The sequence below is a fragment of the Sus scrofa genome, chromosome 8 (assembly GCF_000003025.6).
Source record: "Sus scrofa isolate TJ Tabasco breed Duroc chromosome 8, Sscrofa11.1, whole genome shotgun sequence".
Taxonomy (NCBI): domain Eukaryota; kingdom Metazoa; phylum Chordata; class Mammalia; order Artiodactyla; family Suidae; genus Sus; species Sus scrofa.
This window is the reverse complement of record NC_010450.4, coordinates 73,255,916-73,270,340: the sequence shown is the minus strand read 5'-3', so window position 1 is coordinate 73,270,340 and position 14,425 is coordinate 73,255,916. Positions and strand designations below refer to the sequence as shown.

General features: G+C 35.3%; 1 protein-coding gene across 7 annotated transcripts in view; it reads left to right on the top strand.

Annotated features, from left to right (window-relative positions):
- Positions 1-14,425, top strand: part of CNOT6L (CCR4-NOT transcription complex subunit 6 like) — a 144,059-nt gene that overhangs the window by 65,439 nt on the left and 64,195 nt on the right. For all 7 annotated transcript variants that reach the window (XM_021100609.1, XM_021100608.1, XM_021100613.1 and 4 more), the window contains exons 2-4: positions 7,434-7,555; positions 9,713-9,899; positions 11,851-11,936. In XM_021100609.1, the coding sequence (XP_020956268.1) occupies positions 7,444-7,555; positions 9,713-9,899; positions 11,851-11,936 (385 nt within the window). In that variant the 5' untranslated portion in view covers positions 7,434-7,443. The remainder of the gene's footprint in view (positions 1-7,433; positions 7,556-9,712; positions 9,900-11,850; positions 11,937-14,425) is intronic.

Genomic DNA, 14,425 nt, shown 5'->3' with positions numbered 1-14,425 from the left:
ATTACTGGGCATGTCTTTTCATTCATCTTTCAGAGGGCAGATGTTTAACTATTCAAGAAATAGAGTTTATTGGTATTTTTCTTTTGTGGATAATGCTTTTTTTTTTGTTTTTTTTTTCCTAATAATATTTGCCTAATCCAAAGATTTTTCTCTTTTTTTTTGTATAAGTTTTATAGGTGTTGATTTTACATTTAAACTTATGATCCTTAAAAGTTAATTTTGTTCATGGTTGAAGACGTGGGTTGATGCATATTTAAAAATTTTTGCATGTGGATGCCCACTTGTTCTAAAACCACTTGTTTAAAAATCTGTCCTTTCTCTATTGAATTACTTTCACACTTCTGTGGAAAATCTGTTGATGGTATATGTGTGGGTCTATTTCTAGTTTCTCAGTTCTATTTCTTTGAACTATTTTGCCTGTCTTTTCATTAGTACCAAACTGTCTGGATTATCATTGCTTCCTAGGAAGGCTTGACATCAGATGGTGGGAAAATCCAAGTATATATTTCTTTTTCAAAGGTGTTTTGGCTTTTCTTGATCCTTCCATATAAATTTTAGAATCAGCTTGTTGATTTTTTACCTGGGAAAATATTCTAGAGAAGAGATGAAAGATGACTTAAGCTATGAAGAAAGGATAGTGATATGACACTACTGAAAGAGATACGAATATATATACCAGAAGAAGTAGAAAACACAGGCTACACCAAAAAAGTGGATAGCTGGGGTTTGGGAGAGGAACTCATAGTCCTGGAAAAATTGATGTTGAAAATTTTAATCCAGTCTAATCATCTTCCATTTTCTGTAAGATCATAAGATTGTTATTCAATATCTTTAGATAAGTGTGAGGCATTAAATGTAAGAAGCATTAAAGCATAGTGATTGTTAGATATAGATTAAGTCCTAATTTGAAATGATAGGACTTGAATCATAAACTTTGGTTGTCTTAATTGATTGCTAGTTGAACAAAATGAAACTTGTCTAATAGTAACATTATTTTGGAATTTTGAAATGCTTTGTAGATTTGTAATTCTAGGTTTTTCCTTTTAGTATTTATTTATATTTTATGTTGCTGCTGCTTTTTTTTTTTTTTTTTCCTGGTATCCCACATGTGGGAGGAGAAAATTTCTCGATGTGCAGAAAAGGAGTTATAGTCTTACTCTGTTTCCCCTCTCTCCCCCCCCCACCCCCCATGATACTTTACTGACAAGTAGATTTTGCCCTTACCCTTTTATAGAGTCAGAAGTTATCTTTCTGGATTACCTTAAAGTTGTCTTCGGATTACCTTTAGAAAGAAGTATAACAGTTATTACAGTTATCTCATTTTCATCCAGGGGCTTTATTGTTACATTTACCTATGCATTTTTTGTTAGATAACTGGATATGAAGGAGATCCCTAAGAATAAACTGACTGGAAATAAAACATATTGAATCCAAGTATTTCTAAAGATCAGCAGAATCCTTGGTATTCCCATTTTCTGATTATTTGGTTTGCCAGTAAGGGTCATAGAAAAATATGATCACTGTGTTAGGAAACCATTTGCTATCATCATCTCAAGTTAAATGTACTGAAACATGCTTATCCTTGTTATCTTTAGTCTCATTCCCCACTAATAGGCAATTTAAAACTTACCATTCTTGTTCTGGGAGTGCTACTCTCTCTACCTGTCCTTCATCATTCTATAGGTTATCTTTTCTTTTTTTTTTTTTTTTTGCCCTTTCTTGGGCCGCTCCCGTGGCATATGGAGGTTCCCAGGTTAGGGGTCAAATTGGAGCTGTTGCTGCTTGCTGGCCTATACCACAGCCACAGCAATGCCAGGTCTGAGCCGTGTCTGCAACCTACACCACAGCTCACGGCAATGCCAGATCCTTAACCCACTGAGCAAGGCCAGGGATCGAACCTGCAACCTCATGGTTCCTAGTCGGAGTCATTAACCACTAAGCCACGACGGGAACTCCTAGGTTATGTATTATTCATTACTCTCATCCTTTGTGATAAGGACCTTTTATTTTCCCCTTAGCTATGTGTTTCAGCATGGTGGCAGTTGGGAGCAATGTACTACCTGATGAGGGGAAAAAAAGGTAGCAATAAGAAGAAGTGCTAAATTCTTTATAGCATTATTTGAAAGTATTTTATAACTTTATTTTTCAGGTAGTGCCATGAAAATGTTGTAAGCTACATGAAGACAAAGATTACTGTTCATCTTGTTCATCATTGAAGTCTTAATGCTTGGCATAATATGGGATAGCAGTAGGCCTGTAGTATTTGTTGAATGTTAAACTGATCAGAAACATGAAATTCCAAACGTCTGAAGGTTATTTTTTTCATCAGTGACTTTATTATTGTAAAACATGGATTTTGTTTTTTGTTTTGTTTTTGTTAGAATGGTGACAGACTGGGAGATACCATGAAAACTTTGGATTCTGTCTGAATGTTTACATTATTATCATGTACAGACTTGAGTTGAATGTCGTTGAAGATAAATGCCATCCAGAGGCTTTTAGGGTGGAAGAGGAGTGCAAATGTGGAGGAAATTGTTATTTACCTCAGGGTGTCCTCTAAGCTCTTGTGATTGCCATCAGTTTTTATTTATATGAATCTAGTATGTGCAGTGTGATTTACTCAGTGCTATTTTTATGACACTGTGGAATATTTATGGAAGTTATAAATTTTTTATGACTGTTGTAATGATTAATAGTTGTATATAGTTAATGATTAATAGTTGTGTATAGTTAAAAATAGGTATTGATGAAGAAATAGAAAATTGAGAAGTAGTGCACTGTAAGTTATTTATTTCTCTGAAAGGAAAATGGTCTTAATGATTAAGACCAGATGGGAAGGATAAATGTTAGTCAAGGTGGGTGTTCAAAAAATAGCAAATGTGTTGCATAAGCTTTGGAAATAAATGCCAATAGAAGACAAATGTACCTGAGAATATGTAAAATGTAATAAGTCAGTGACATCTTCTTTTAACATGTAAAGCAGGAATGCCTAGTAGAGGCTTAATTTTGTCTTCTTTCAACTTTGGGAACTCTGCATCTATGCCTAAAATTGTAAACAAGCTACTGTTGAGATGAACACTTAATATTTCTAAAGAAATAAGTCATGTTTACTGGTTTGTACCTTAGGGTTGGACTCACTGAGTCGCAAGTCTCTGGTTCATTATGAAGCACTCTTTGGCTGTAGCGTTCTTTCTTTCTTATTCTAAATCCTAAGTGAAATAGTATTAATTGCGTTGAACTATAGACTGATACATAATGACCTTAAATTTAGAGAAGGTAGTGGGAGGGAAGCTGTGATTTAAGGAGCTACTTCTTTATATGCACTATAAGGAGTTACTTCTTTATATGCACTATAGAGCCTGCTGTTTTTTAAAAATAAGCTGTTTCAGATGACCAGAATTAACAGAAGTTTAGTTCTGGCCTTTAACAGTTTGCTGTGAATGTGGTTTTGATCATTATTATTATTTTTTTCTTTTCCGGGATGGGGCAGGGGGAATTATGCTGCGTTGTTTTCCTAGCCCTGGATAGAAAACCTTGGGATTCCCTAGCAAGAGTATATTTGAGAGTATTTCATATATATTTTGCAACATACTGTTCATTGAACAACATGTTCATAGGTATCTTGTGTTTTATTAAAGTTTTGGAAACTCCTGAAATTTTTTTTTAGGGGAGAGTAACCCTAGTGTTACATACAATGTTGCTTAGATATTTGAAAAAAAAAAAAAGAACGCATTTTCCATGAAGTTAATATTTTACAAATGGAAGACTGAGAAATAAACTAGTGAAAATCTTCACTGTGTGTAGTGATTAATCATCCTTTGGTGATGGAAATTGATTTGTTTACTTTCAGGATAGTTCATGTGGGAACTGAGAAGTAGGAAATAATCAGGTTCTTTGTCCAGCACTGATGGTTACTTTCAGAAGTTTTGCGCTAGAGTCTGAGAGAGTTACGTTGGTGATAAACTGAGATTCAAGGACTAGAGGAGAGTGTATGGCAAGGTTCAAAGAAACTTAGGTGGTTAGTATTTGGGGATGTATGCGGAGTGTTTTTACAGTGTTGAAATGAAGTTGAAGACTGGAAGTTTAAAAGGCTGGTTGTGAAGGGGCTTTTATTTTGTTATATGATTAGGATCCTCAGTATAAATTAGGTTGATGTAATGGGGAGATCCTTTGGGAACTGATGTAAGATGTTGCAGAAATTAGAAACTCTTTGAAAAAACCGATTCAAAAACCTGCCTCTTCACTAATTTGAAAAAGAAGATAGGAAAAGGAATTAGCTGCTAGGCTTTACAACATAAAACATTTCTCTTTCTTGGATGAAAAGTGTTCATCCAGTTTTTAAGTCTTCAATTGACCCTGTATATAGGTTATTGGGAATGCACATTATCAGTGTCACATTTAGAGATTGAAATTACATTTGAATTATTTTTTATATGTTCTTTTGAAATATATTTTTGTGGTATATCTCCAAGGCGGAAAGTTGATGCTGAGGAACTGAGAGGGAAAATAAAGCTGAATAGAAGGAATCAATAATACCAGCTTCCTAAATGTGAGCTAAGTTTTTACTGTTTGGGACAGTAGTGATCACCAGAATTATAGATCCTACTAAATTACTTAGTTAATGCAAATGAAAAATGTTTTAACTTCCATTGACTGTCTAAATTTAGATTCATTTAGAAGAATTAAGTGACATATTTTTATTGACTTCCAAATCAAATCTGAAAGATACCTCTAACTTCTAGTAACCAGTATTAATGTTAATTTGGTTTTTAAATATTAGAGACTTTGGTAAATATTTTATGGATCTGTATTTGCAGGATACACATATTATTTTTTTGCTATGCCTGTGGCATGCAGAAGTTCCCCAGGCCAGGGATTCAACCTGTGTCACAGCAGTGACCTGAGCCACTGCATCGATAGCCCCAGATCCTTAACCACAAGGCTACCAGGGAAATCTCAGATTTTATAAATTGTAATGGACTTACAAAAGTGGAAACCTGTGAAAAAAATTTTTAAACAAAGAAATACAGTTCTTATCTAGTGGCTATTTCAGAGATTAGCATTAGGAAGCCGGGAGAGATGATGAGTATTATCTCTTATCTAGATTTTTTAAATATTTAGGGAAATTGAACATGTGGATTAATGACTATTCCATGAAATTAACTTTTAGAAGAGCATTGACTATTAATTGGGAAAGGTGGGAAGAAAAGGGTAGTTTTTAGGATGATAAAGTGTGTGTTCATCATACAAATACATAATAAGTGCCTACTATGTGGTAGGAACTGTACAGAGATGTAGAAAGGATATGCCTCCACACAGAAACAACTCATTGTCCCTTTAAGTAACACACCATCTACTGGGATCCATCATTAAAACAGCCAAATTAAGTTGATCTCCGTTCTGTGTTTTATAAAAATGATTTAAAATTAATGAAACATATACTTTAATATAAAATTTAAAAAACTGTACAGCAGCAGTTGGCACAGCATTGTAAATCAACTATATATTTTTTGTCTTCTTAGGGCCTCATCTGTGGCATATGGTAGTTCCAAAGCTAGGGGTTGAATCAGAGCTGTAGACCCCGGTCTACACCATGGCCACAGCAATGCTAGTTCAGAGCCGAGTCTGTGACCTACATTTGCGGCAATGCCAGATCCTTAACCCACTGGACTAGACCAGGGATCAAACCCACATTTTCTTGGATACTAGTCAGGTTCTTAACCTGCTGAGCCACAACGAAACTCCCAACTATACTTTAATAAAAAAGTAAAAATGAATGAAACATACATTTTTGCAGACTTCATAGTCTTTGTTTTTTTACCCATCCTCATTGTAGGTGATGAATTTGTGGCATGTCTTTGAATCTGGATCTATTTGATTTGATTTTGCTTCAGCTTGTGCTTTTGTAGTCTTATTTTAGTATGCAGGAGTACCCGCAGAGACACATGTGCCTTATGGTGCATGTGTGAAAACCTTGTTATCTAAATTATATTCTGAAGTACCCATGGTTCCTTAGTCGGATTCGTTTCCACTGCACCATGATGGGAACTCCTAGCTTTGATTTCTTGGAACATGATTTTCCTTTATTGTTATATGTAACAAATTCCAATTTTTCTTTGTTCTTATATCACTTTCAGATCATCTGAAAGTAACTTGTCTGTTGAGATAGAGGTTGTAAACTCTATTTGGAAACACTCGTTGTTTTAGACACTTGGTTTCGGTGTGTGTATGTGTATGTCTTTGTTAAAATATGTGTGAAGAACGTACTGTAAATACTATGGGGTGATTTACTGATAACATGAAGGAGTTTGATTAGGTTCAGGACTTTGTAATTTGCTATTTTTGTTAGATCTGAACTGGGTTTCATTTTCTGCCAGTTACCAAGCAGTAAGTAATTCTTGTATTAGACCTCTTGAAGGATAACTTTTAGGATCATTTGTCATATGATTCATACATTGCACACTTGAAGAGTTTTATGTCTATTTGGTCATCATTGATGATTGTTCAGTGATTATTTTGTCAGGTACATGAAGAAAACTGTATAGTATTAGTTTCAGTTAGGATGGGCAGGAAACTCATCATCCAAGTAGGACACTTTTGAAAGTGAAAAAAGCGATATTAATAATTACCTAAGAACAACAGATATAAACCAAGACTGGCTGATGCAAACCAAGATACATGATCATCTTAATTAGGGTGTTTTCGATTGCAAGTAACAGTAAACACAACTCAAGCTGGTAGTTTAAAAACGAGCAAAGTAGATTGTATCCAAAAAGCCCAGTGTTTGAGAGTGCTACCAATATGGTTTGGGGTGGACTTTGGCTTTATTTCTCTATTTTCTAGTCTCTGACCTCTATGGCTGGCTTCCTTTATAGTTGTTGGATGGTTGCCAACTGCAGTTGGGGCTATATTCTTCTTCATTTATGACCAGCAGGAAAGAAAAGCCTGCTCCTTCCATAAACATAGAGTGAGCCTTAAGCCTAGTGATTACTAGATATTTCTGAATTCATCTGTGACAAGGGGAATGTCATGTGCTGATTGTCTTAGATATGGTGCAATCTGAGTATCACTGAGGTAAGGCGGATAGGGTTACCCTGATTCTCTTAGACTAATCACAGGCTATTTAGGAAACTCATTTAGGGTCAGTTTATCTTGGAAAGGAAGGCAGCTACATAAAGGGGAAGGAGTGCAGTGGATATTTGGGAAGCAACCACCATTGTTTATCACGAAGCCCCTGCTTCTTTGCATTTTCCCTCAGGCATCTTTACTGAGTTCCTGCAATAGATGTGTTTTCCTTATGTGTTTTCCTTCTAGTGAGAATTTAGCAGTAGCCTGGCAAGGGGGGAGAAAAAGAAAAACTTACCATTCAGTTTTTCTCTCTCTTTTTCTTTAAGACTGTAATTATATTTGATTCTCTTTTTTTTCCCTTACAGACTAATAGGGATGCCAAAGGAAAAATATGATCCTCCAGATCCTCGCAGAATTTATACCATCATGTCAGCAGAGGAGGTAGCCAATGGGAAAAAATCTCACTGGGCAGAATTAGAAATCTCGGGTGAGTGGAATCTGAAACATTTAATCTGGGATGTAATAGCAATAATGAACAAGAGTTGAGTATTTTATTTATTTCTTTGCTATGCATTTTTAGTTAGATGAAACTAATTAAGAAAATACAAGATGCTAATATACTAGTGTTTAACTTATTTTGTCTTTGACTAAGTATCTTTGTCCCCATTCTGTTTTTTTTTTTGTTTTGTTTTTTTTTTAAGATTAATACTGTAGGCCACAGTTGGCATCTAGAATTGAAGGCATTGGGTATTCAGTTTCTAAGTAAAACTAGGTTCTTTGATATAATTGAACTTGTTTTAGCTATTGCTAAAATTCATAACCCCAGTCTAATATACAAACATCAGAAGGAGATTCTACAGAATTCCTAGGTGGTAATCCTCAAAATTGTCAAGGTCATGAAAAACAAGACTCAGAAACTGTCAGAGTGGAGAGGAGACCAAGGAGACATGATATCTGAATGCAGAATGGTATCTTGAATTGAATTTTGGAACAAAAAGGTGTAAAAACTAGTGAAATTCAGATACAGTCTATAAATTAGTTTATGCTAAATACCAATCTTGGTTTCCTAGTTTTGACAGATGTACCATGGTAACGTAAGAAGCTAATTTTCGGGGGAAGTGGATGAGGGGTATACAGGAACTATATAAGATAATACAGTTACTTACAGATAATTACCAAGATAGGTAATTTTTATGTAAATCTAAAATTATTACAAAGTTAATAGTTTATTAAAAATTAAATATAAATATAGTTTTCCTTTTGGATTGATTCAGTACAGATCATATATAGAATGTAGTTTCTTCTCCAGTAGGCTTTCATTTGGAAGAGGTAAGCCCACATTATCATATTAAAAGCAAGAATTATCTTTACCTTTAGTTGAAAGGTAACTGGGTGGATAGGTGATTGGTAATAGAAAGAAATGAATATGCTTAGGAGTGGTTGTGTGCACCAAGAATGCTTAGCAGCAGTCTTGGCCTCTACTCACTAGAAGCCAGGTAGCACCCCTCTGGTTTTGACAACCAAAAATGCCTCCTGACTGCCAAAGTTCCTTGAGGAGCAGTATCATCTCTGGTTGAGAACCACTCAATTAAACCCAGGGTAAAACGAAAGCAAGTTTCTTTTTTACTAGAGTCTCTTTTCACTTGAAAACTTTGTTTCCTATTAAAACGCAAAATCCTAGTTGGCACTTCAAGCCTGATTATAGACAGCATGAAAGAACCCTGGACAGAAGATCTAAGTTTGAGTCTACTACTTGACAGCCATATGAAAAATAGCATTTCCCTTTTGAGATTTTTTTTTTGTTGCCATCTTTACCTTCCACTGTTCTCTTAATCAAAACCTGTTCTTCAGAAATTTAAAAGTCTGTTAATATAAGTTTTAGTATTAAGATATTATCACGTTTTACAGAATCTGAAGCTATGTGATTTGCTTAGGCTTATATGGCTAATAAATGGTAAAAATCAGAACTCCATACCAAGTCTTTTGATTTTTTTTCCAGTGTATGTTTTACCATGACTGTCAGATGCTGACTAATTGGTAAAGCTTAATGAGTGACCATTTCCTTGAGTATGTTGTACTTAATGCAAAATCCTAAACCATCTATTATTAATCTATAATTGAAACATGAGGGAGCTGGAAAAGATGCCTCCTCAGGGTAAAATGGTTTGCCTGGTGGCTAATCTAAGGTTATTTCTAAATCACAGCAGTTACTCTTGCCAATTTCAAGTGTGTAGACTAATCCAGGCCCTAGATAGGGGTAAACCTTGCACTCTTAGTTTTCTTGAAGTATGTGAGAAGTACTTTTGTTAGGACTATGACTTAAAAAAAAATCAGGGCTGTTGTGCTACAAAAGCTCAATGCAGCCCTTGAAACCATATGATCACCCTGCCTCCAAGGTTCTCCTCATTATGCCACATCTCATTTAATACTTGGAAGATTCATGAGACAGAATGGTTGTCAGGTGAAAGTGATGGGAAATTAAAGAAGGGGCCAGGTGTGTTTGTAAGTAATCAAATAGCATTAAATATAAAATTCAAATGACAGAGTCAAAGTATCTGTATGTATTTGCAGGCTTTTTGCCTACTTTTTAGTCCGGTCTTTGCTTGGGGCCTGGAGTGTAATACACCAATATTTTGCCTTTTAGGTAGAGTGCGGAGCTTAAGTACATCACTTTGGTCATTGACACACTTGACAGCGCTGCATCTAAATGACAATTACCTTAGTCGCATTCCACCTGATATTGCCAAGCTTCATAATCTGGTTTACCTGGATCTGTCATCCAATAAACTCAGAAGTTTACCAGCAGAACTAGGAAACATGGTGTCTCTCAGGTGAGGAAGTGTAAATGTGATTCGCTATATAAAATTCTAAATTTACTGAGTAAGAATATTATGGGAGGTTAATTATCTTCTAATAGGAATTCCATATGTATGCAAAGAAATGCACAGTGCTTGAGTTGGCTTCCCATGGAACATTTCCTTTTTTTTTTTTTTTTTTTTTTGTCTTTTGTCTTTTTGTTGTTGTTGCTATTTCTTGGGCCGCTCCTGCGGCATATGGAGGTTCCCAGTCTAGGGGTCGAATTGGAGCTGTAGCCTCCAGCCTACACCAGAGCCACAGCAACGCGGGATCTGAGCCGCGTCTGCAACCTACACCACAGCTCACGGCAACGCCGGATCGTTAACCCACTGAGCAAGGGCAGGGACCGAACCCTCAACCTCATGGTTCCTAGTCGGATTCGTTAACCACTGCGCCACGATGGGAACTCCTTTTTTTTTTTCTTTTTTTTTTTTTTTTTTGTCTTTTTGTCCATGGAACATTTCTTTCCTTTAAATTTGGAGGTTTCTAGGTAGAAATGTGCTTAAGTATTATCACTTTCTTTTGACAGACCTGAGGTAGGGTATAGCTAAAATACCTAAGCCTCATTTTATTTTTTATTTATTCATTCATTCATTTTGTTTTATTTTTTTGGCTGAGCCTGTGGCATGGAAGTTCCTGGGCTGGATCCTTAACCTGCTGTGGCACAAGGGAACTCTTCAGTCTCACCTTTTTTTTTTTTTTTTTTTTTGCTTTTTAGGGCTGCACATGTGACATATTGAAGTTCCCAGGCTAGGGGTCAAATCGAAGCTGTAGCTGGCAACCTACACTACAGCCATGGCAACACTGGATCCTTAATCCACTGAGTGAGGCTAGGGATTGAACCCACATCCTCATGGATACTGGTGGGGTTTGTTACTGCTTAGCCATGATGGGAACTCCTAAGTCTCACTTTAGACTCAAGTGACAGAGCTCATCAGATTTTATTGGAACTAGACTCGTCTAGACTAATCAGAAATATTTGAGAAAATATGATTTATTTATAAGTAGTCCTTCTAGAAACATACCTATTTTGTAAGACAAGGTATGCTTATATCTTACAACTCCTTAAAGAAACCTTAACACCTAATAATAAATGGGTTTATTTCTAGTCTTTCAGGATGCTTTTAAGAATTTTTTCATACAAGAAAATTTTATAGGAATCTTGAGACCTTGTATACATGTTCCCAATAAAAATGAGGATTACTTTTCTACTGAGTATCAATTAAGAAATTACTATCACATGTTTAAAATCAAACATTTTAAAATCAATCATTTAAAAGATCTTGTTCTTTACCATCCCCTTACTGTATATTTTTGTTGTTTTTTTATACTTTGTAATCATTTATCTTATACTAGTCATTAATTATCAACAAAGGTTTATTTTTTCTGTAGTCTGCCCCAGATTTTACAATCATATATTAATCTGTGCTATCCTATTATCTGTACTATCCTATGCTTTATTTTTAATGTTTATATTCTGTATCAGTGATTGTTGTATCTTAAAGTGGTTATAGTTGTAATGCTATAAAAATTGATACGGGTAATTGACCACTATAGTTAAATCCTAAAGCTTATTAAAAAATTTATTTTTTCTATGAATGAGAGTAGTTTCAAGGATATCTACTGTCTTTGAATACACAGAGTATCTATCACTCTGATTTGCATCTGGGAGGCATTTTGGGTGAGAGAGAAAAAGGAGTGGATATAGCCTGAGAATGATACCTAATCCCTATACCTTTAACTTTAATCTGTGCTAGAGAATGAGTAAATCGTGGAAGCACTCTTAATAATTGGGACAGTTACAACATTTTTGGATAAATGTGTAGAAATGTGCTTTGAATATTAACATCACTCATGGTATGTTAGAACAACAGTTGTAGGTATTAATAAAGTTTGATGTATTAAACTCAATTTTTTTTAAAACAGGGAATTGCTTTTAAATAACAATCTGTTACGGGTTTTGCCTTATGAACTTGGTCGGCTCTTCCAGCTACAAACTCTAGGTTTGAAAGGTGAGTGATTTTTAAAAAATAACATTAACACTCAGTATTGAGGTTTACTTAGCCTTTTAAAGTCCATTTTGGCTACAGTTGGGTCAGGTTTTAGGATAATTTTGAGAATGTGACTTTAAATTCCTCTTGAAAGAAAAGTGGTTCTTTTGTATCAAACTGAGCTTCAGGATTTCTACAAGCTGCCATCATTTAAACAAAATTATATAGGGAAATTTTTTTATATATATATTTTACTTTTAATTTTCTGTAAAACTGTAATTTCTTAGAGGAGATATTTTATTTATTTATTTATTTTTTTGTCTTTTTGCTATTTCTTGGGCCGCCCCTGCGGCATATGGAGGTTTCCAGGCTGGGGATCGAATCAGAGCCATAGCCACCGGCCGCCATAGCCACCGGCCTACGCCAGAGCCACAGCAACGCGGGATCCAAGCCGTGTCTGCAACCTACACCACAGCTCACGGCAACGCCGGATCGTTAACCCACTGAGCAAGGGCAGGGACCGAACCCGCAACCTCATGGTTCCTAATCGGATTTGTTAACCACTGCGCCACGACGGGAACTCCTAGAGGAGATATTTTAAATTAACATTTCACTGTAGATTTTTCCCCCCACTTTAAAAAAAAAAAAAAAATGATGTAACATAATAAATTTTAACCTTAGCCAGAATGTCCCATGTCAGGTTTTCAAAGAGTAGATAAGTTAGCATTGACATGTGTTTTTAAGAGGGAAAACATTATAAAAATAGAAATGAACTACACCTAATAAGTGCATCTGTTGTAAGTAAAATGTGTTAATCCAAAATGCATGTTCCTCTGATGGTATCTTCTGTTTGGGGTGAAAAGTCAACTCAAATCTCATAAATGCTGAAATTTGTATATTTTTCTCTTATAGCATAGTGTAGGCAGAGAGGTTGATTTTGAAAAACAATGTGGAGTACTAAATACAGATTTATTGTATTGATTAGGCATTTTCTGTGCTCATGAGGAGTGAATATTTATTACTCAAAGCATTAAAGTATGTTTTATTTAATATGTTTTATTTCCTTTATTCAAAGACTGTAGAGTCACAAGAACATGTTTTGTTTGCATTTGCTTAAATTGAATGTATTATGGAGCATTAAGAAAGAAGCTTGGGGAGTTTCCATCATGGCTCAGTTGGAAACTAACCCGACTAGTACCCATGAAGATGCAGGTTCGATCCCTGGCCTTGCTCAGTGAGTTAAGGAATCCGGTATTTTTGTGAGCTGTGGTGTAGGTCACAGACATGGCTTAGATCCTGCATTGCTGTGGCATAGGCCAGCAGCTACAGGTCCAATTTGACCCCTAGCCTGGGAACTTCTGTATGCCACAGGTGTGGCCCTAAAAAAAAAAAGTAAAAGTAAAATAAAGAAAAAAAGAAAAGCTTGAGTAAGAATGGGAAGATTGCTGACATTATTTGTGAAACTGATGCTTATACTGTTGATCCTTCATGAGTTGGATAGTTGTATGAATGGTCTAAGTTTTAGTTTCTTTGTAGGATTTTGTTGATGGTTTTGGCATGTATGAAGTAGACAGACCAGGATACCTAGATCTAAAATATTTTCTTGAGAGTTAACCCAAGGCATTTGAAGTTTAACTGTTGGGACATTTCACCTTATTCTCTATATGCTGAGTATGATTCTTGTAAATATAGTTGAAACAGCCATCCAGCTAGAGCTGGAGTGGGGGAAGGTCTGTTCCTTTCTCTTACAAATTATGGAATGGTTATCATTTTTATGATCTTAGAATACTCACACTTTCATACTAATTGTAATAAATATATATATATATATATATTTTGTCCCCAAGGATAGTGTTTCTTTTAATGTCATTCAGAACAGCTGTTCTCCTCTTCCTAATATTGATGGAGAATATGTTAATGGCGAATGAATAATTTGCTGTTGAACCCAGTTGAACTTGTCCTTTGTACCTTATAACATTCCTGTAAAAGCAAATATTATATATCTTACTGTTCCATAATTCTCTTCCACAGTATCTCATATAGAGACATGTTTCCAGAAAATTTATAAGTATCAACTGTGAATATTCATTTTGAATATCTGTTATCTCTTTAGTTCTTTATTCTGTTTTATTAGTTGTCTAAACTACTGCTTTTGATTCTAGTGTCCTTGTGTGTACTGATGATTCACATTGGTTAAAATCTCTCCATAGACTTTCAAATCAGGCATCAACTCAGATTTACTAACTGTAATTTAGCTTTGTCCATGCCTGTGGATAAATTCCTTTTCACTAAACTTCAGTTTGTTCTATGGTAAATACTTACATGCAGCCCTTTCCTCTTCTGTGAGAATCTGTTTTTCTGGCAGTGCTACTTTACATTCAGGTGATCAGTACAGAAGAGCAAGGACCTTTTAGAAATGAAGGAAAACCAAAGCCCTCTCGGTCTTCTTTCAAAAGTTTGAGGTGGTAAAAACAGGATTGACTTTATGAAGGAATTCAAGGAATAAAATG